The sequence below is a fragment of the Vidua macroura genome, chromosome Z (genome assembly GCF_024509145.1).
Source record: "Vidua macroura isolate BioBank_ID:100142 chromosome Z, ASM2450914v1, whole genome shotgun sequence".
NCBI classification, from domain to species: Eukaryota; Metazoa; Chordata; class Aves; order Passeriformes; family Viduidae; genus Vidua; species Vidua macroura.
The window spans coordinates 77,196,904-77,218,768 of NC_071611.1; the positions used below are offsets into that span (position 1 = coordinate 77,196,904).

At 52.5% G+C, this 21,865-nt stretch overlaps 1 protein-coding gene across 1 annotated transcript in view; it reads right to left on the reverse strand.

The window, feature by feature from the left end:
* The window catches only part of LOC128821621 (uncharacterized), a 291,087-nt gene that overhangs the window by 5,686 nt on the left and 263,536 nt on the right, over positions 1-21,865 (reverse strand). The window contains exons 6-15 of the mRNA XM_054002816.1: positions 17,430-17,561; positions 15,686-15,817; positions 13,942-14,073; positions 12,198-12,329; positions 10,454-10,585; positions 8,710-8,841; positions 6,966-7,097; positions 4,277-4,408; positions 3,665-4,000; positions 624-736 (exon numbers count right to left, since the gene is read on the reverse strand). Coding sequence (XP_053858791.1) covers positions 624-736; positions 3,665-4,000; positions 4,277-4,408; positions 6,966-7,097; positions 8,710-8,841; positions 10,454-10,585; positions 12,198-12,329; positions 13,942-14,073; positions 15,686-15,817; positions 17,430-17,561 — 1,505 coding nt within the window. The remainder of the gene's footprint in view (positions 1-623; positions 737-3,664; positions 4,001-4,276; positions 4,409-6,965; positions 7,098-8,709; positions 8,842-10,453; positions 10,586-12,197; positions 12,330-13,941; positions 14,074-15,685; positions 15,818-17,429; positions 17,562-21,865) is intronic.

Genomic DNA, 21,865 nt, shown 5'->3' on the forward strand with positions numbered 1-21,865 from the left:
GAAGGAAACAAGAGCATGGAGATAAACATGCATGGCTAGGTTGTTTTCTTGATTGATTCTTGTTTCCAAGTCCCTTTGTGACAAGGACAGAATGAAAGGAATAGACATTCCCTCTAGGCTGTGCATTGTTTACAATCTGTCTCAAGAAGAAAGGCACAGCTGTGAAAAAAGGAGATGTCTTCAATTGCCAGCAAGTAAAAACTGCAGGTTAGGAACAGATCAAAAACCTGTCAAACTGCGTGTTTCTGGAAATAAGCACCTAGTCTTCCTGGCATGCAAAGCAATGGAAAAGAGGGGACACAATCCAAGGGAAATCCATGTCAGTTTATCTGGATGTAAGAGGACCCTTGAAAAAAAATCAAGCCCCAAAACAATGTGGTGGCTGTGAACTTACAGGCTATTGATTTAGTAAGATATGAGTGATGCAGGTTTTTGAATAATTTTCAAACTCTGTGTACCAGGGAAGACTCATGGAGACAAGATGCACTCTCTTCCCATCCACTGGAGATGAGCAGAGCAATAATAATTAACCAATAATTACAGCTCTATTTTCTGCCAGTGAACAAAGTGGAATTTTACCATGCATGTTTGCAATATGTAAACAAACATTCACAACAACTCACCTGTCTAAATAGTTGACCAAGTTGGGATTCTTATTTGTCTTCATGAGCATGAATTCATTGACTTTTAGTTCCTTCTTCCTCGGTCCTTGGAGATTTATTTTCTTTATGGCCACCTAAAATGACATTGAAAATCAGTAACTTGAGAAGTTGGCGGCACAAGACCGCAAGGCACATGGAGCGAGTGATTTTGCAATGCCACAGCCGAGCTGTGCCAAACTGCCTTGTGATTGGGCATTGCAGTAATTAGGAACTGACATTGCAACAGCCCATTTCTCTGCTCCCTTGGAGGCCACTTACAGGACACGTGGCCACTGAGGTTTTGCCTTGTCCACTTGGTAACTGTGGTGTCTCAACTATCACCCACAAAGCTCTGAGCACACTCCCTGCTGCTTTGTCTGGGATTCAGAAGAAGTAATCCATGCCTTAAAACTCTGTGGATATATTTTGGGCTATGGGTAGGACTTAGGGCTTTTAGGGACACCGTGCAGATCTCTCCCTACGTGCAGTTCCCCAGTGCAGCACTGCAGGTGGCTAAGGAACTACCAGTAACTTTCAGATGCATTTCCTGGCAGCCAGAAGTGAGAATTCAGGACTCTGAAGCCATAGCCCCAAAGAGCAGTGAGATGCTCAAAGGCCCCACCTTTGTTTTAGCAATGGAGAGCAAATGAGCACCTCCTTCTCTGAAAGGAACTGCTGCCCTCCTTGCCTTCCTTCTGGCAGCTGAGAAGGACAAAGACTGTCCCAAATGTATTTTGCAGGCTGGTAGCAGTCTGTGCTTCTTGTGCCTTTTCAGCACAGCTCTACTCAAAGCTCCAGCCACAGCTGCTCACACCAGAGGACCTGCGGGAGATGTTGACATTTACCTGCCCTCCTGTGGCATTGTCAAGTGCTCTGCAAACATCTCCAAAAGTCCTAGAAACAAAAAAGCAGCAAAGAAAGGAGAAGACATTCAGATCTTGCAGTGAAAGCCAGCCCACAGAGGAGATCTCTGCTGCAAATGCCTAAAACCTGCCGGATGCAGGCGGCTCTGCCCAAAGGCAGATGATGCATTTTCCTCTCAAGTGCATGGGCACTGGGCCTGTCCCTGAAGCGTTGCTGTTTACTGCCTCAGCTCCTAAGGAGATCTCCTTCTTTCATCTTGGGTTTCAGGTTCTAAACTGTGCAGTTTTTATCCTGACCATGGAGTATTTCCTTCAGCAATCTTTTGGAAAGAAATGTTCCTGAGAACTGTTATCTGACAGCTATCAGGGAGTAGGTTGCTCTTTCAGGCAAGCACGTTTCTTCCCCTTTTATTAGTGTGGCTGTATGATTTGGAGATATACAAAAATGCTCAGGAAATTAACACAGAACTGTCCCACACTTGAGAGACAAGGAGATCTTCCAGGTCCTGTTCCTTGCTGCAGGCAAGAACTTGGCAGCATGGAGGTGTCTCTGCCAATGCCTTCTGGGCACACTCACGAATTCGGAGCAGCACTGAGAGATGGGACAATCTATCCCCAGTGTCTGAACATGGGGATAGATATCTGTTTGCAGCTGCTCTGACTTCACACTGCATAGATATTCCACCAGAAAAACACCTGGCCCATGGTTATGTAGAAGTAACTGTGGTTGGACTCACCCTCTGCCAATATATTCCAGTTCCGTGTATTTCATCACAGGATTTCCCATGTTCACTATTTTCCCTGAGGGAAACAAAATGCAAGATGCTCACTTTAAAGCAGAGATCCCAGCTTCCAGGAGATTCAAAAGGCAGACCCAGAGCCTGGAGTTTTGAACCCTTTGTGGTTGGCTGGGTAACAACAACAACCAGGCAGACAGCTCTGCAGCACAGGGGGCCAGCACAGAGACTGCTTTTCTACAGCAGTTCCTGTGGGGAAATGTCTCTAAATGTCCCTGGGACACCAAACTCAGGAAAAACATTTGGTACAGCTATGCTGGCACCTGCACACAATAGACTGTCCCTCAGACAAGAAATACAGCAGACGTACTCAGTAGCTCCAGGGAGTCATCCTTGATCTCCTGTTGCTGAGCAGCAGCTGGGTCAGCACTGGAGATGAACAAACCGCCCCGGCTCCGCTTCTCAGGGTGGAGAGCAAAGGCTGCAGCAGGTTTGGTGACAAAGCCCTTGTAGATCTGAGACAAGAAAAGAGTTTATGTCAGAAAGGTGGCTGACAGAGATTAGCCTGAGATTCCATTTCAAATGCAAGCCCTTAGGAAGGTGCTGTCAGCAACATGCAGGGCTCTTAAGTGGGTTTTTTCTGATGTCCACTTCTCAGACTGGATGGGTCAAAACCAAAGGCTAGTTCTACTTGAGTGGATGGCCAGATTCATGGTCCATTTTCATGGATTTTCTGAAGGATCACTGCCACAATGACCATTCTACTTCCTCTCAAGGATTCCTTTCCCCCTCCAAGGGCTTCAGACACACTTGCAGCTCCTTGTTCAAGTGTTCGGCCTCCCCCCAATGTGTCCTCTTTTCCTGCACCATCTTCAGGTCATGCCCAACCTGTAGCACCTTTGGTGGGGACACTTCCTGTGCCTCACGCCAGCCTCGGGGCTCTTCATTGCCACTCATTTGCCGGAAGTCTTTGCCGGCTGCCCGGTGAGATGTCAACACTTGCACCTCGAGTCAAACAGAACAAAGCAGTCAGAGACTACAGCTTGTCCCTGTCAGTCAAGAGTCACTGACTGTGAGGAAAGAACAGATTTACAAGGGATACAGACAGCTTGTTTCAATCCTCCATCTGGGTCACCATATTCCCCTGTAAAAACACCTCAAGAAAAAAGGAGAGCAGGAACAGGCCAGCAGGAATCAATTTGGATGACTGCTGGCCAAAAGGCCAAAGGACAAGTCCCCCTGTCCAGGGCAGTAGTTGAGATTCAGCACACCAGGAAATGTCCTTCCGAGTGACTGTGATACACACTAGAGCAGGATGGCACTCAGAGGCATCACCCCGCTCCCTGCTGCTCTGCACTGGGAAGGCGAGAAGGGCAGAAACCACCAGTTTGGTGACTGCAGTGGCTATCCCTCTTTCACTCACTTGCTTTTGTAGAGCCTGAGGGAGGGGATTAAGTTTTTCTCTGATGATTTTAATTTCTTCCTCCTGCCTCTTCTCCCTTGCCTTGATCTTAGCGTGAGCTTTCTGAAAGTCTGTGTCCAGCTGTTCCTTCAAGTTCTGTAAAATACGAGAGAGAGGATCTTTCATGAGTGGAGTGGCTGCCACTCTTTCACTCACCTGGTTTTGTTGATCGCCCCTCTGCTGATGGAGATTCATCTCCTCTTGAATTCTTCTTGTCTCTTCCTGGTTCCTCTTCTTTACTTCCATGATGGCACTCTGAGCTTCGGGCTGCTCTGCTTGTGGCTCTGCCTTGATGCTCTGTACACACAAATGCAGAGCAAGTGACTGGGAGCTGACATAAGGCTCAGCTCTTTCCTCTTGCAGCCTCAAAATCACATTTATTCAGCCACTTCTTTCTGCTTCCCTACCCACACCTGCTTCCAATGGAACCCTCTTGTCCCAGTGCTGATCTCTGCAGATTCCAAGGCTCTGTGCTTTCAGTGCCTCTGGGACTCCTGGCCTCCTCACTCCCAAGAGCTCTGTTTTATGCCCCTCTTCCTGCCCTTTCCCTGACACCTGGCGAGTCAGGCTTACCTGGCCATTCTCCTGTGGCTCTTCCACCTGCTGCCTGAGCTGCTCTTCCTGCTCTCGGGCTCTCAGCTCTCCCTGAGTCTGGCATGGCATCTCTGATAATGCAATCTGCTCCTGCTCTTTCTCTGGAAGGATCTGCACAGAAAGCAAGAGAAGATGGGTTTCAACTTTCCATAGGACATTTGTGGGCCAAGACTCAAGGACTGATGGGCTCACACGTTTCCAGAGCACTGTGCTGCTGCTCTCCTGGGTCATTCTCTGCCCGTGGGGAGGCACAGATTCCAAAGTGACCCTGGCACTACAATCAGGGGCCATCTGGGGCTGAAGCTCCAACAGCCTCTCAGGCAGCTGACAGGGAAGGTGTGGCATTTCTCAGGGGTCTGGTGAGGGCCTCCCTCTGCTCCTGCCATGTCCTGTTTGTCTTTCAGTAGTGACTGACACCCAGCGCAGTCCCACAGCTCCATCCTGCCTCTGCAGGTGGCTTCCTGGGTGAGCTCACCCTTTATGAGAGACACTTCTGGAGTTCATGTTCTCTTCACCACCTAAAACATGGAATTCTTCCACCTCTCTGGGACAGGCAGAAAATTAAAGAATTAACTGGGGGCCTCAGGACGAAGAGGCTGGAGGAGGAAAACAGCTCTGAGGGGAAAAAAAACACCATATCTGGAGGGGGAAACAGCTCTGCCTGCTCAGAATCAGTCAACAGAACGTGTCTCTAATCCTCTCCTGAAAGGGATGCTTTAGGTGAACTTTGCACCTCCAAGTGCTTTGGACCAGAGCCAAGAAGATTCAATTATGCAAATGATAGATAGATAGATAGATAGATAGATAGATAGATAGATAGATAGATAGATAGAAATATAGTACTCACTCTTATAATCTCTCTTTCCTATCGTTTCTGTTGCTACACACACGTGGTAGCCATTGCCCTGATCAGCAGCAATCCTGAGATTGCTCTCCTGTTGCTTCAATAAACCACACTCCCAGGGAATCTGGAGCACTTAGGTCCTTATGGAATGCAATCAGATGCAGAGCATTGCACTGGGAATGGCACTCTTGCAGCATCTGTGCTCGGCCAAGTGCTTCTCTTGGACTTGACTACACTGAGAGTGCTAAAGGGGCTGTAATCAGAAATAAAGCCCAGCCCCTTCCAGCTCCTCTGATCTCTGAGGACAAGCTGGAATGCAAGACCACTGATTTCCTGCTCAATTCCCAAACACCACATTTACTGATTCCCTGGGCTGCAAAAAGGCAGAGGTACTGTCAATATGAATGCGAAGTGCAAGGCCCTGTTGACTGGCCTGGCACCAGAACAGCTCCTTCTGCACCGAGCTCGCTGCCCCAAAAAATGTGTTCCCATGCAAAAATACTGGATCCTCCAAAAACATCACCTTACAAAAGAAAATGCAAGCAGAATCTTGACAAGTGCTGGAAAAGGGCAGAAAAGTTTGAGGAAAATAGCCCTGCCTTGCTGAGAAATGAGAAACTGAACAGGAATTCTCCTCCTAACAAAGGAAGAAACCACAATATGAAAGAGTCACCAAATGAAGTGTCAAAAACACCTGGATGCAGTGAGATGGTATTTGTAGAAGAAATAGCATTTGTAGTGAGCACTATCTTGCAGGGATTTATGGAACTCTGCCTGGAGGTCACTGACGAGCCTCCCGTTGTCCAGGCTAAAGCTCCCTCAGCACCTCCTCCTTGGCCTTGTGCTCCACAGCCTTCCCCAGCTCCCGTGTCCTCCTCTGCACACGCTCCAGCCCCTCAAGGACTTTCTGCTTCACAGGGGCCCACAACTGGGCACAGCACTCCCAGCTGTGGCCGCAGCGCTGCCCAGCCCAGGGGGACGCTCCCTGCCCTGCTCCTGCTGCCCCACTCTTGCTGACACAGGCCAGGACGCCCTTGGCCTTCCTGGCTCCCTGGCCACGCGCTGGCCCACCTTCAGCTGCTCTTGACCGGCACCCCTGGGTCCTTTGGGCCCACGCAGCTCCCCCACCACAAACTTGCCCCTTTGACTTCAAAGACAGCAGCCACAATTCCAAGATGTCCTTCCTCTGCTCAGCAACACAAGACAGCAGTCAAGGACTTGCAGCTTCACCCCCACCCGAGCCACTAATGCCATTTCCAAAGCTGCAGGCTTCATCCCAAAACGCAACCAAAGAAACTTGCCCCTTCTGCTTTTTGCCTAGCAAGGAGCCTTCCCTACGAGGCACTTGCTTCCTTTGGCCTCACCCCACAAGAATGGCCTACCCCAGCTTCATGGACAACGCAATCATCTCCTTGCAGCTTATCAAAAGCCAAAAGAGAGTGTACAAGTGAAGAACTGCTGCAGAAAACTGCAGAACACTTCCACAAGCTAAACACACCTTTGCAGAAAGGGAAAACAACTAAAGAAAGCCCTGTGACCTCCAGCACGAGCACCTGTGCCCTTGGCCACGGCCCTGCAGAAGCCCAGAGACAGAGCTTCACTGAGCCAAGCAGGCAGAAGCTGAGCCGCAGCCCCCAGCTCTTGGGTGCCTCAAGGTGACAGGCCAAAGGCCAATTTCTAGCTGTCCCTGCCTGCAGGAAATGGCCGCGTCCTGCGGGATTCCAGCACTCAGCATCCTCAGCCAGCAACAGCAAGTGCTGGCTGCTCAGAAACTTGCAGCTCTGCCTTGCACTAAAGACAGCAGCACCCACAACTGGCACTTACTCTCTTGGAAGCATCAGGCTCTGCTGTGACCACAGCTGCAGGCTTGTGGTCGTCTTGCTCCTTTTGCTCCTCTTTGGCTTCTTCTCCAGGAGCAGAGGGAGCCGGGGCAGAGACTGCTGCTGCTTCTGTCATCTGTGGCAAGAGAGAAACATGAAGGACAGGCCGTTACCTATGGTTTAGAACCTCCTTTCTCCTCGCATCTACAACCACCTCTTCGAAGGAGAAATCATCAGCATTCTTAGCAATGGCATTCTAAGTCACTCTGGCCAGATTAAAATGGGCTAATTCAAGAGAACTCTGTTTGCCTAGGAATTTGATAGTCCTCCCTGGCTGCTATCTGCAAGGCACAGTGCCTCTGCACAAGGGAGCTTTTAGTTCTTGAAAGCTGTGAAATGGAATAGTAGGAAATAGCCAGCAAGGCCTTTGCTATTGCTGCGGCAGACATGGAAAAGTAAAAGTGGATCAGAATCCCATCCGGTGCAGGAAAAGGGCAGGAAAGCTTGTGCAGAAGCATCTTTGCTTGCTGGGAAGAGAGAAAATCAGCAGGGCTTCTCCTCCAAGCAAGCCAAGAAACCACAAATTGGAAGTGTCACCTCCTCAGGTGGCTAAAGCACATGGATGCAGAGCGGGGATGTTTGGCAGGGAAGCAGACCTTGGGGTGAGCGCTGTCCTCTATGGATCTATGGAAGTGTGCCTGAAGGGCCCTGACGAGCCTCCCGTTGTCCAGGCTAAAGCTCCCTCAGCACCTCCTCCTTGGCCTTGCGCTCCACAGCCTTCCCCAGCTGCCGTGTCCTCCTCTGCACACGCTCCAGCCCCTCAAGGACTTTCTGCTTCACAGGGGCCCACAACTGGGCACAGCACTCCCAGCTGTGGCCGCAGCGCTGCCCAGCCCAGGGGGACGCTCCCTGCCCTGCTCCTGCTGCCCCACTCTTGCTGACACAGGCCAGGACGCCCTTGGCCTTCCTGGCTCCCTGGCCACGCGCTGGCCCACCTTCAGCTGCTCTTGACCGGCACCCCTGGGTCCTTTGGGCCCACGCAGCTCCCCCACCACAAACTTGCCCCTTTGACTTCAAAGACAGCAGCCACAATTCCAAGATGTCCTTCCTCTGCTCAGCAACACAAGACAGCAGTCAAGGACTTGCAGCTTCACCCCCACCCGAGGCACTAATGCCATTTCCAAAGCTGCAGGCTTCATCCCAAAACGCAACCAAAGAAACTTGCCCCTTCTGCTTTTTGCCTAGCAAGGAGCCTTCCCTACGAGGCACTTGCTTCCTTTGGCCTCACCCCACAAGAATGGCCTACCCCAGCTTCATGGACAACGCAATCATCTCCTTGCAGCTTATCAAAAGCCAAAAGAGAGTGTACAAGTGAAGAACTGCTGCAGAAAACTGCAGAACACTTCCACAAGCTAAACACACCTTTGCAGAAAGGGAAAACAACTAAAGAAAGCCCTGTGACCTCCAGCACGAGCACCTGTGCCCTTGGCCACGGCCCTGCAGAAGCCCAGAGACAGAGCTTCACTGAGCCAAGCAGGCAGAAGCTGAGCCGCAGCCCCCAGCTCTTGGGTGCCTGAAGGTGACAGGCCAAAGGCCAATTTCTAGCTGTCCCTGCCTGCAGGAAATGGCCGCGTCCTGCGGGATTCCAGCACTCAGCATCCTCAGCCAGCAACAGCAAGTGCTGGCTGCTCAGAAACTTGCAGCTCTGCCTTGCACTAAAGACAGCACCACCCACAACTGGCACTTACTCTCTTGGAAGCATCAGGCTCTGCTGTGACCACAGCTGCAGGCTTGTGGTCGTCTTGCTCCTTTTGCTCCTCTTTGGCTTCTTCTCCAGGAGCAGAGGGAGCCGGGGCAGAGACTGCTGCTGCTTCTGTCATCTGTGGCAAGAGAGAAACATGAAGGACAGGCCGTTACCTATGGTTTAGAACCTCCTTTCTCCTCGCATCTACAACCACCTCTTTGAAGGAGAAATCATCAGCATTCTTAGCAATGGCGGTCTAAGTCACTCTGGCCAGATTAAAATGGGCTAATCCAAGAGAACTCTGTTTGCCTAGGAATTTGATAGTCCTCCCTGGCTGCTATCTGCAAGGCACAGTGCCTCTGCACAAGGGAGCTTTTAGTTCTTGAAAGCTGTGAAATGGAATAGTAGGAAATAGCCAGCAAGGCCTTTGCTATTGCTGCGGCAGACATGGAAAAGTAAAAGTGGATCAGAATCCCATCCGGTGCAGGAAAAGGGCAGGAAAGCTTGTGCAGAAGCATCTTTGCTTGCTGGGAAGAGAGAAAATCAGCAGGGCTTCTCCTCCAAGCAAGCCAAGAAACCACAAATTGGAAGTGTCACCTCCTCAGGTGGCTAAAGCACATGGATGCAGAGCGGGGATGTTTGGCAGGGAAGCAGCCCTTGGGGTGAGCGCTGTCCTCTATGGATCTTTGGAAGTGTGCCTGAAGGGCCCTGACGAGCCTCCCGTTGTCCAGGCTAAAGCTCCCTCAGCACCTCCTCCTTGGCCTTGCGCTCCACAGCCTTCCCCAGCTCCCGTGTCCTCCTCTGCACACGCTCCAGCCCCTCAAGGACTTTCTGCTTCACAGGGGCCCACAACTGGGCACAGCACTCCCAGCTGTGGCCGCAGCGCTGCCCAGCCCAGGGGGACGCTCCCTGCCCTGCTCCTGCTGCCCCACTCTTGCTGACACAGGCCAGGACGCCCTTGGCCTTCCTGGCTCCCTGGCCACGCGCTGGCCCACCTTCAGCTGCTCTTGACCGGCACCCCTGGGTCCTTTGGGCCCACGCAGCTCCCCCACCACAAACTTGCCCCTTTGACTTCAAAGACAGCAGCCACAATTCCAAGATGTCCTTCCTCTGCTCAGCAACACAAGACAGCAGTCAAGGACTTGCAGCTTCACCCCCACCCGAGCCACTAATGCCATTTCCAAAGCTGCAGGCTTCATCCCAAAACGCAACCAAAGAAACTTGCCCCTTCTGCTTTTTGCCTAGCAAGGAGCCTTCCCTACGAGGCACTTGCTTCCTTTGGCCTCACCCCACAAGAATGGCCTACCCCAGCTTCATGGACAACGCAATCATCTCCTTGCAGCTTATCAAAAGCCAAAAGAGAGTGTACAAGTGAAGAACTGCTGCAGAAAACTGCAGAACACTTCCACAAGCTAAACACACCTTTGCAGAAAGGGAAAACAACTAAAGAAAGCCCTGTGACCTCCAGCACGAGCACCTGTGCCCTTGGCCACGGCCCTGCAGAAGCCCAGAGACAGAGCTTCACTGAGCCAAGCAGGCAGAAGCTGAGCCGCAGCCCCCAGCTCTTGGGTGCCTGAAGGTGACAGGCCAAAGGCCAATTTCTAGCTGTCCCTGCCTGCAGGAAATGGCCGCGTCCTGCGGGATTCCAGCACTCAGCATCCTCAGCCAGCAACAGCAAGTGCTGGCTGCTCAGAAACTTGCAGCTCTGCCTTGCACTAAAGACAGCACCACCCACAACTGGCACTTACTCTCTTGGAAGCATCAGGCTCTGCTGTGACCACAGCTGCAGGCTTGTGGTCGTCTTGCTCCTTTTGCTCCTCTTTGGCTTCTTCTCCAGGAGCAGAGGGAGCCGGGGCAGAGACTGCTGCTGCTTCTGTCATCTGTGGCAAGAGAGAAACATGAAGGACAGGCCGTTACCTATGGTTTAGAACCTCCTTTCTCCTCGCATCTACAACCACCTCTTCGAAGGAGAAATCATCAGCATTCTTAGCAATGGCATTCTAAGTCACTCTGGCCAGATTAAAATGGGCTAATTCAAGAGAACTCTGTTTGCCTAGGAATTTGATAGTCCTCCCTGGCTGCTATCTGCAAGGCACAGTGCCTCTGCACAAGGGAGCTTTTAGTTCTTGAAAGCTGTGAAATGGAATAGTAGGAAATAGCCAGCAAGGCCTTTGCTATTGCTGCGGCAGACATGGAAAAGTAAAAGTGGATCAGAATCCCATCCGGTGCAGGAAAAGGGCAGGAAAGCTTGTGCAGAAGCATCTTTGCTTGCTGGGAAGAGAGAAAATCAGCAGGGCTTCTCCTCCAAGCAAGCCAAGAAACCACAAATTGGAAGTGTCACCTCCTCAGGTGGCTAAAGCACATGGATGCAGAGCGGGGATGTTTGGCAGGGAAGCAGCCCTTGGGGTGAGCGCTGTCCTCTATGGATCTTTGGAAGTGTGCCTGAAGGGCCCTGACGAGCCTCCCGTTGTCCAGGCTAAAGCTCCCTCAGCACCTCCTCCTTGGCCTTGCGCTCCACAGCCTTCCCCAGCTCCCGTGTCCTCCTCTGCACACGCTCCAGCCCCTCAAGGACTTTCTGCTTCACAGGGGCCCACAACTGGGCACAGCACTCCCAGCTGTGGCCGCAGCGCTGCCCAGCCCAGGGGGACGCTCCCTGCCCTGCTCCTGCTGCCCCACTCTTGCTGACACAGGCCAGGACGCCCTTGGCCTTCCTGGCTCCCTGGCCACGCGCTGGCCCACCTTCAGCTGCTCTTGACCGGCACCCCTGGGTCCTTTGGGCCCACGCAGCTCCCCCACCACAAACTTGCCCCTTTGACTTCAAAGACAGCAGCCACAATTCCAAGATGTCCTTCCTCTGCTCAGCAACACAAGACAGCAGTCAAGGACTTGCAGCTTCACCCCCACCCGAGGCACTAATGCCATTTCCAAAGCTGCAGGCTTCATCCCAAAACGCAACCAAAGAAACTTGCCCCTTCTGCTTTTTGCCTAGCAAGGAGCCTTCCCTACGAGGCACTTGCTTCCTTTGGCCTCACCCCACAAGAATGGCCTACCCCAGCTTCATGGACAACGCAATCATCTCCTTGCAGCTTATCAAAAGCCAAAAGAGAGTGTACAAGTGAAGAACTGCTGCAGAAAACTGCAGAACACTTCCACAAGCTAAACACACCTTTGCAGAAAGGGAAAACAACTAAAGAAAGCCCTGTGACCTCCAGCACGAGCACCTGTGCCCTTGGCCACGGCCCTGCAGAAGCCCAGAGACAGAGCTTCACTGAGCCAAGCAGGCAGAAGCTGAGCCGCAGCCCCCAGCTCTTGGGTGCCTCAAGATGACAGGCCAAAGGCCAATTTCTAGCTGTCCCTGCCTGCAGGAAATGGCCGCGTCCTGCGGGATTCCAGCACTCAGCATCCTCAGCCAGCAACAGCAAGTGCTGGCTGCTCAGAAACTTGCAGCTCTGCCTTGCACTAAAGACAGCAGCACCCACAACTGGCACTTACTCTCTTGGAAGCATCAGGCTCTGCTGTGACCACAGCTGCAGGCTTGTGGTCGTCTTGCTCCTTTTGCTCCTCTTTGGCTTCTTCTCCAGGAGCAGAGGGAGCCGGGGCAGAGACTGCTGCTGCTTCTGTCATCTGTGGCAAGAGAGAAACATGAAGGACAGGCCGTTACCTATGGTTTAGAACCTCCTTTCTCCTGGCATCTACAACCACCTCTTCGAAGGAGAAATCATCAGCATTCTTAGCAATGGCATTCTAAGTCACTCTGGCCAGATTAAAATGGGCTAATTCAAGAGAACTCTGTTTGCCTAGGAATTTGATAGTCCTCCCTGGCTGCTATCTGCAAGGCACAGTGCCTCTGCACAAGGGAGCTTTTAGCTCTTGAAAGCTGTGAAATGGAAAAGTAGGAAATAGCCAGCAAGGCCTTTGCTATTGCTGCGGCAGACATGGAAAAGTAAAAGTGGATCAGAATCCCATCCGGTGCAGGAAAAGGGCAGGAAAGCTTGTGCAGAAGCATCTTTGCTTGCTGGGAGAAGAGAAAATGAGCAGGGCTTCTCCTCCTAGCAAGCCAAGAAACCACAAATTGGAAGTGTCACCTGCTCAGGTGGCTAAAGGACATGGATGCAGAGCGGGGATGTTTGGCAGGGAAGCAGCCCTTGGGGTGAGCGCTGTCCTCTATGGATCTATGGAAGTGTGCCTGAAGGGCCCTGACGAGCCTCCCGTTGTCCAGGCTAAAGCTCCCTCAGCACCTCCTCCTTGGCCTTGCACTCCACAGCCTTCCCCAGCTCCCGTGTCCTCCTCTGCACACGCTCCAGCCCCTCAAGGACTTTCTGCTTCACAGGGGCCCACAACTGGGCACAGCACTCCCAGCTGTGGCCGCAGCGCTGCCCAGCCCAGGGGGACGCTCCCTGCCCTGCTCCTGCTGCCCCACTCTTGCTGACACAGGCCAGGACACCCTTGGCCTTCCTGGCTCCCTGGCCACGCGCTGGCCCACCTTCAGCTGCTCTTGACCGGCACCCCTGGGTCCTTTGGGCCCACGCAGCTCCCCCACCACAAACTTGCCCCTTTGACTTCAAAGACAGCAGCCACAATTCCAAGATGTCCTTCCTCTGCTCAGCAACACAAGACAGCAGTCAAGGACTTGCAGCTTCACCCCCACCCGAGGCACTAATGCCATTTCCAAAGCTGCAGGCTTCATCCCAAAACGCAACCAAAGAAACTTGCCCCTTCTGCTTTTTGCCTAGCAAGGAGCCTTCCCTACGAGGCACTTGCTTCCTTTGGCCTCACCCCACAAGAATGGCCTACCCCAGCTTCATGGACAACGCAATCATCTCCTTGCAGCTTATCAAAAGCCAAAAGAGAGTGTACAAGTGAAGAACTGCTGCAGAAAACTGCAGAACACTTCCACAAGCTAAACACACCTTTGCAGAAAGGGAAAACAACTAAAGAAAGCCCTGTGACCTCCAGCACGAGCACCTGTGCCCTTGGCCACGGCCCTGCAGAAGCCCAGAGACAGAGCTTCACTGAGCCAAGCAGGCAGAAGCTGAGCCGCAGCCCCCAGCTCTTGGGTGCCTGAAGGTGACAGGCCAAAGGCCAATTTCTAGCTGTCCCTGCCTGCAGGAAATGGCCGCGTCCTGCGGGATTCCAGCACTCAGCATCCTCAGCCAGCAACAGCAAGTGCTGGCTGCTCAGAAACTTGCAGCTCTGCCTTGCACTAAAGACAGCACCACCCACAACTGGCACTTACTCTCTTGGAAGCATCAGGCTCTGCTGTGACCACAGCTGCAGGCTTGTGGTCGTCTTGCTCCTTTTGCTCCTCTTTGGCTTCTTCTCCAGGAGCAGAGGGAGCCGGGGCAGAGACTGCTGCTGCTTCTGTCATCTGTGGCAAGAGAGAAACATGAAGGACAGGCCGTTACCTATGGTTTAGAACCTCCTTTCTCCTGGCATCTACAACCACCTCTTCGAAGGAGAAATCATCAGCATTCTTAGCAATGGCATTCTAAGTCACTCTGGCCAGATTAAAATGGGCTAATTCAAGAGAACTCTGTTTGCCTAGGAATTTGATAGTCCTCCCTGGCTGCTATCTGCAAGGCACAGTGCCTCTGCACAAGGGAGCTTTTAGTTCTTGAAAGCTGTGAAATGGAATAGTAGGAAATAGCCAGCAAGGCCTTTGCTATTGCTGCGGCAGACATGGAAAAGTAAAAGTGGATCAGAATCCCATCCGGTGCAGGAAAAGGGCAGGAAAGCTTGTGCAGAAGCATCTTTGCTTGCTGGGAAGAGAGAAAATCAGCAGGGCTTCTCCTCCAAGCAAGCCAAGAAACCACAAATTGGAAGTGTCACCTCCTCAGGTGGCTAAAGCACATGGATGCAGAGCGGGGATGTTTGGCAGGGAAGCAGCCCTTGGGGTGAGCGCTGTCCTCTATGGATCTTTGGAAGTGTGCCTGAAGGGCCCTGACGAGCCTCCCGTTGTCCAGGCTAAAGCTCCCTCAGCACCTCCTCCTTGGCCTTGCGCTCCACAGCCTTCCCCAGCTGCCGTGTCCTCCTCTGCACACGCTCCAGCCCCTCAAGGACTTTCTGCTTCACAGGGGCCCACAACTGGGCACAGCACTCCCAGCTGTGGCCGCAGCGCTGCCCAGCCCAGGGGGACGCTCCCTGCCCTGCTCCTGCTGCCCCACTCTTGCTGACACAGGCCAGGACGCCCTTGGCCTTCCTGGCTCCCTGGCCACGCGCTGGCCCACCTTCAGCTGCTCTTGACCGGCACCCCTGGGTCCTTTGGGCCCACGCAGCTCCCCCACCACAAACTTGCCCCTTTGACTTCAAAGACAGCAGCCACAATTCCAAGATGTCCTTCCTCTGCTCAGCAACACAAGACAGCAGTCAAGGACTTGCAGCTTCACCCCCACCCGAGGCACTAATGCCATTTCCAAAGCTGCAGGCTTCATCCCAAAACGCAACCAAAGAAACTTGCCCCTTCTGCTTTTTGCCTAGCAAGGAGCCTTCCCTACGAGGCACTTGCTTCCTTTGGCCTCACCCCACAAGAATGGCCTACCCCAGCTTCATGGACAACGCAATCATCTCCTTGCAGCTTATCAAAAGCCAAAAGAGAGTGTACAAGTGAAGAACTGCTGCAGAAAACTGCAGAACACTTCCACAAGCTAAACACACCTTTGCAGAAAGGGAAAACAACTAAAGAAAGCCCTGTGACCTCCAGCACGAGCACCTGTGCCCTTGGCCACGGCCCTGCAGAAGCCCAGAGACAGAGCTTCACTGAGCCAAGCAGGCAGAAGCTGAGCCGCAGCCCCCAGCTCTTGGGTGCCTCAAGATGACAGGCCAAAGGCCAATTTCTAGCTGTCCCTGCCTGCAGGAAATGGCCGCGTCCTGCGGGATTCCAGCACTCAGCATCCTCAGCCAGCAACAGCAAGTGCTGGCTGCTCAGAAACTTGCAGCTCTGCCTTGCACTAAAGACAGCAGCACCCACAACTGGCACTTACTCTCTTGGAAGCATCAGGCTCTGCTGTGACCACAGCTGCAGGCTTGTGGTCGTCTTGCTCCTTTTGCTCCTCTTTGGCTTCTTCTCCAGGAGCAGAGGGAGCCGGGGCAGAGACTGCTGCTGCTTCTGTCATCTGTGGCAAGAGAGAAACATGAAGGACAGGCCGTTACCTATGGTTTAGAACCTCCTTTCTCCTGGCATCTACAACCACCTCTTCGAAGGAGAAATCATCAGCATTCTTAGCAATGGCATTCTAAGTCACTCTGGCCAGATTAAAATGGGCTAATTCAAGAGAACTCTGTTTGCCTAGGAATTTGATAGTCCTCCCTGGCTGCTATCTGCAAGGCACAGTGCCTCTGCACAAGGGAGCTTTTAGCTCTTGAAAGCTGTGAAATGGAAAAGTAGGAAATAGCCAGCAAGGCCTTTGCTATTGCTGCGGCAGACATGGAAAAGTAAAAGTGGATCAGAATCCCATCCGGTGCAGGAAAAGGGCAGGAAAGCTTGTGCAGAAGCATCTTTGCTTGCTGGGAGAAGAGAAAATGAGCAGGGCTTCTCCTCCTAGCAAGCCAAGAAACCACAAATTGGAAGTGTCACCTGCTCAGGTGGCTAAAGGACATGGATGCAGAGCGGGGATGTTTGGCAGGGAAGCAGCCCTTGGGGTGAGCGCTGTCCTCTATGGATCTATGGAAGTGTGCCTGAAGGGCCCTGACGAGCCTCCCGTTGTCCAGGCTAAAGCTCCCTCAGCACCTCCTCCTTGGCCTTGCACTCCACAGCCTTCCCCAGCTCCCGTGTCCTCCTCTGCACACGCTCCAGCCCCTCAAGGACTTTCTGCTTCACAGGGGCCCACAACTGGGCACAGCACTCCCAGCTGTGGCCGCAGCGCTGCCCAGCCCAGGGGGACGCTCCCTGCCCTGCTCCTGCTGCCCCACTCTTGCTGACACAGGCCAGGACACCCTTGGCCTTCCTGGCTCCCTGGCCACGCGCTGGCCCACCTTCAGCTGCTCTTGACCGGCACCCCTGGGTCCTTTGGGCCCACGCAGCTCCCCCACCACAAACTTGCCCCTTTGACTTCAAAGACAGCAGCCACAATTCCAAGATGTCCTTCCTCTGCTCAGCAACACAAGACAGCAGTCAAGGACTTGCAGCTTCACCCCCACCCGAGGCACTAATGCCATTTCCAAAGCTGCAGGCTTCATCCCAAAACGCAACCAAAGAAACTTGCCCCTTCTGCTTTTTGCCAGGCAAGAAGCCTTCCCTACGAGGCACTTGCTTCCTTTGGCCTCACCCCACAAGAATGGCCTACCCCAGCTTCATGGACAACGCAATCATCTCCTTGCAGCTTATCAAAAGCCAAAAGAGAGTGTACAAGTGAAGAACTGCTGCAGAAAACTGCAGAACACTTCCACAAGCTAAACACACCTTTGCAGAAAGGGAAAACAACTAAAGAAAGCCCTGTGACCTCCAGCACGAGCACCTGTGCCCTTGGCCACGGCCCTGCAGAAGCCCAGAGACAGAGCTTCACTGAGCCAAGCAGGCAGAAGCTGAGCCGCAGCCCCCAGCTCTTGGGTGCCTCAAGATGACAGGCCAAAGGCCAATTTCTAGCTGTCCCTGCCTGCAGGAAATGGCCGCGTCCTGCGGGATTCCAGCACTCAGCATCCTCAGCCAGCAACAGCAAGTGCTGGCTGCTCAGAAACTTGCAGCTCTGCCTTGCACTAAAGACAGCAGCACCCACAACTGGCACTTACTCTCTTGGAAGCATCAGGCTCTGCTGTGACCACAGCTGCAGGCTTGTGGTCGTCTTGCTCCTTTTGCTCCTCTTTGGCTTCTTCTCCAGGAGCAGAGGGAGCCGGGGCAGAGACTGCTGCTGCTTCTGTCATCTGTGGCAAGAGAGAAACATGAAGGACAGGCCGTTACCTATGGTTTAGAACCTCCTTTCTCCTGGCATCTACAACCACCTCTTCGAAGGAGAAATCATCAGCATTCTTAGCAATGGCATTCTAAGTCACTCTGGCCAGATTAAAATGGGCTAATTCAAGAGAACTCTGTTTGCCTAGGAATTTGATAGTCCTCCCTGGCTGCTATCTGCAAGGCACAGTGCCTCTGCACAAGGGAGCTTTTAGTTCTTGAAAGCTGTGAAATGGAATAGTAGGAAATAGCCAGCAAGGCCTTTGCTATTGCTGCGGCAGACATGGAAAAGTAAAAGTGGATCAGAATCCCATCCGGTGCAGGAAAAGGGCAGGAAAGCTTGTGCAGAAGCATCTTTGCTTGCTGGGAAGAGAGAAAATCAGCAGGGCTTCTCCTCCAAGAAAGCCAAGAAACCACAAATTGGAAGTGTCACCTCCTCAGGTGGCTAAAGCACATGGATGCAGAGCGGGGATGTTTGGCAGGGAAGCAGGCCTTGGGGTGAGCGCTGTCCTCTATGGATCTATGGAAGTGTGCCTGAAGGGCCCTGACGAGCCTCCCGTTGTCCAGGCTAAAGCTCCCTCAGCACCTCCTCCTTGGCCTTGCGCTCCACAGCCTTCCCCAGCTGCCGTGTCCTCCTCTGCACACGCTCCAGCCCCTCAAGGACTTTCTGCTTCACAGGGGCCCACAACTGGGCACAGCACTCCCAGCTGTGGCCGCAGCGCTGCCCAGCCCAGGGGGACGCTCCCTGCCCTGCTCCTGCTGCCCCACTCTTGCTGACACAGGCCAGGACACCCTTGGCCTTCCTGGCTCCCTGGCCACGCGCTGGCCCACCTTCAGCTGCTCTTGACCGGCACCCCTGGGTCCTTTGGGCCCACGCAGCTCCCCCACCACAAACTTGCCCCTTTGACTTCAAAGACAGCAGCCACAATTCCAAGATGTCCTTCCTCTGCTCAGCAACACAAGACAGCAGTCAAGGACTTGCAGCTTCACCCCCACCCGAGGCACTAATGCCATTTCCAAAGCTGCAGGCTTCATCCCAAAACGCAACCAAAGAAACTTGCCCCTTCTGCTTTTTGCCAGGCAAGAAGCCTTCCCTACGAGGCACTTGCTTCCTTTGGCCTCACCCCACAAGAATGGCCTACCCCAGCTTCATGGACAACGCAATCATCTCCTTGCCGCTTATCAAAAGCCAAAAGAGACTGTACAAGTGAAGAACTGCTCCAGAAAACTGCAGAACACTTCCACAAGCCAAACACACCTTTGCACAAAGGGAAAACAACTAAAGAAAGCCCTGTGACCTCCAGCACGAGCACCTGTGCCCTTGGCCACGGCCCTGCAGAAGCCCAGAGACAGAGCTTCACTGAGCCAAGCAGGCAGAAGCTGAGCCGCAGCCCCCAGCTCTTGGGTGCCTGAAGGTGACAGGCCAAAGGCCAATTTCTAGCTGTCCCTGCCTGCAGGAAATGGCCGCGTCCTGCGGGATTCCAGCACTCAGCATCCTCAGCCAGCAACAGCAAGTGCTGGCTGCTCAGAAACTTGCAGCTCTGCCTTGCACTAAAGACAGCACCACCCACAACTGGCACTTACTCTCTTGGAAGCATCAGGCTCTGCTGTGACCACAGCTGCAGGCTTGTGGTTGTCTTGCTCCTTTTGCTCCTCTTTGGCTTCTTCTCCAGGAGCAGAGGGAACCGGGGCAGAGACTGCTGCTGCTTCTGTCATCTGTGGCAAGAGAGAAACATGAGGGACAGGCCGTTACCTATGGTTTAGAACCTCCTTTCTCCTGGCATCTACAACCACCTCTTCGAAGGAGAAATCATCAGCATTCTTAGCAATGGCATTCTAAGTCACTCTGGCCAGATTAAAATGGGCTAATTCAAGAGAACTCTGTTTGCCTAGGAATTTGATAGTCCTCCCTGGCTGCTATCTGCAAGGCACAGTGCCTCTGCACAAGGGAGCTTTTAGTTCTTGAAAGCTGTGAAATGGAAAAGTAGGAAATAGCCAGCAAGGCCTTTGCTATTGCTGCGGCAGACATGGAAAAGTAAAAGTGGATCAGCATCCCATCCGGTGCAGGAAAAGGGCAGGAAAGCTTGTGCAGAAGCATCTTTGCTTGCTGGGAAGAGAGAAAATGAGCAGGGCTTCTCCTCCAAGCAAGCCAAGAAACCACAAATTGGAAGTGTCACCTCCTCAGGTGGCTAAAGCACATGGATGCAGAGCGGGGATGTTTGGCAGGGAAGCAGGCCTTGGGGTGAGCGCTGTCCTCTATGGATCTATGGAAGTGTGCCTGAAGGGCCCTGACGAGCCTCCCGTTGTCCAGGCTAAAGCTCCCTCAGCACCTCCTCCTTGGCCTTGCACTCCACAGCCTTCCCCAGCTCCCGTGTCCTCCTCTGCACACGCTCCAGCCCCTCAAGGACTTTCTGCTTCACAGGGGCCCACAACTGGGCACAGCACTCCCAGCTGTGGCCGCAGCGCTGCCCAGCCCAGGGGGACGCTCACTGCCCTGCTCCTGCTGCCCCACTCTTGCTGACACAGGCCAGGACACCCTTGGCCTTCCTGGCTCCCTGGCCACGCGCTGGCCCACCTTCAGCTGCTCTTGACCGGCACCCCTGGGTCCTTTGGGCCCACGCAGCTCCCCCACCACAAACTTGCCCCTTTGACTTTAAATACCATATCCACAATTTTAAATTGTCCTTCTTGTTGTACAACCGCGTCTTTTTAGGAAGTTTCCTGATGTGTGGTATGAATAAAAGTCTAAGTCACTGTGGCTTTATGAAAATGGGCTAATTGAACTGTATAGGAAATTGCTGTTTATTAGGTGTTCATCCGTGTTTGGTGTTAGCAAACTATATTCTCTCTGCAAATCTTAGTTTGTAAGACTTCAAGGCTCTGAGATGGAAATTAGGAAATATCCAGATTTGCCTTGGTGTTTGTTGTTGAAGGAATGAAAATGGATTTTCTTTTGGTCTGCATGGCTGGCCCTGAACAGTCTACTTGTTCTGGCTAAGCTCACAGCTTTCTCTACAATACTTAAACACCACCAACATGAAATGTTCCTTGCTCACTCACCTTAGCATCAGCACCACTGAATACATGCTTCAGGTGACCTGTAGTGGGCAAGGAAAAATGAAGCAGATTCTGTCAGAAAACTGCCTGGGCTGGTGAATCCCACAGAATTGCAAAGAGAGAGTATTTTCCGCTTCACAACATCCCTCCAGGAGACACAGTTCATTCACACAACCAGCAAGAGATCAGGACCATATTCTTGGTCGTGCCTACACTTTGGCCTGTTTAGCCAGTAAATTAATATAAACATGATCAAGAATATGCAAATTGTTCTTTCACACTCAATGCTCCTGTTCTACCAAACACATAACACATCTTTTAAAATCCTCTCCTTCCAGTACGTTGTTTTTTTTTTTTTTTAATCAGTTGTATGCACTAATTCTCATTAACTTGCTGGAAACAGTTGCCCAGAAAAGCTTCCCCAAAATTCCACTGAGCTGTGGCAGCTCTATTGTGACGCAGCACAGCAGCAGCTCCAGGGTTCAGGAGCAGATACTCACTGCTTTGGAGTTAGCATTTCATTGCAAAGGGAATCACTATTTTAGCACTCAGACAAGGGTCAAGTTAGGCAGTCAAATCCTTTCATGACAAAATGTAGAAAGAAAGAAGCTTTCCCTGAATTCTGGGAACAACTGCAGAGTTTTTAGAAGGCCTTCCAAGGAGTTCTCCAGTTTACATTTTCAAAGCTGTCTTGCTTGTCCCAGCAATCTGAGGAAATGACAGACTCTGCTGCCTCAGATTCTCCTGTAGAGGGACCAGAACCCCTGCAGGTTCCCTTGCAAATGCTGCCCCTGTGCCTACAGACACCCCCTTTTTAGCTGAACCTCTTGACAGGAGCTTTCCCAAACCAGTGGCACCCTAATGCTCCTTCTGTTTCAAAATAACTCGGTCACTAAGAGCAGGAAGACATACAAAAGCCAGGTTTGGTTACACCCAGGGAAAACCTCTACTTACGTGCCAGGTTAGTCAGGTAATAGGCGGAATAAGAAACGCCGTAAACAGTGACAAATGCAGCAGCAAATTGCTCAATCATTGTAGCACTGCTGCGCAGATTCACTCCAACACGAGAAAAAACAAGGCTCTTGTCAGTGTGCAGCTGCCCACTGACACGTGCCTCAACCAGGAGGATGCACTGAGCATCCTGCACTGAGCAAGGCCTAGGGCTGCTCTGACGCTGAGGCCTTTTGTGCACCACAGCAACCTTCTGATGTCACCATGA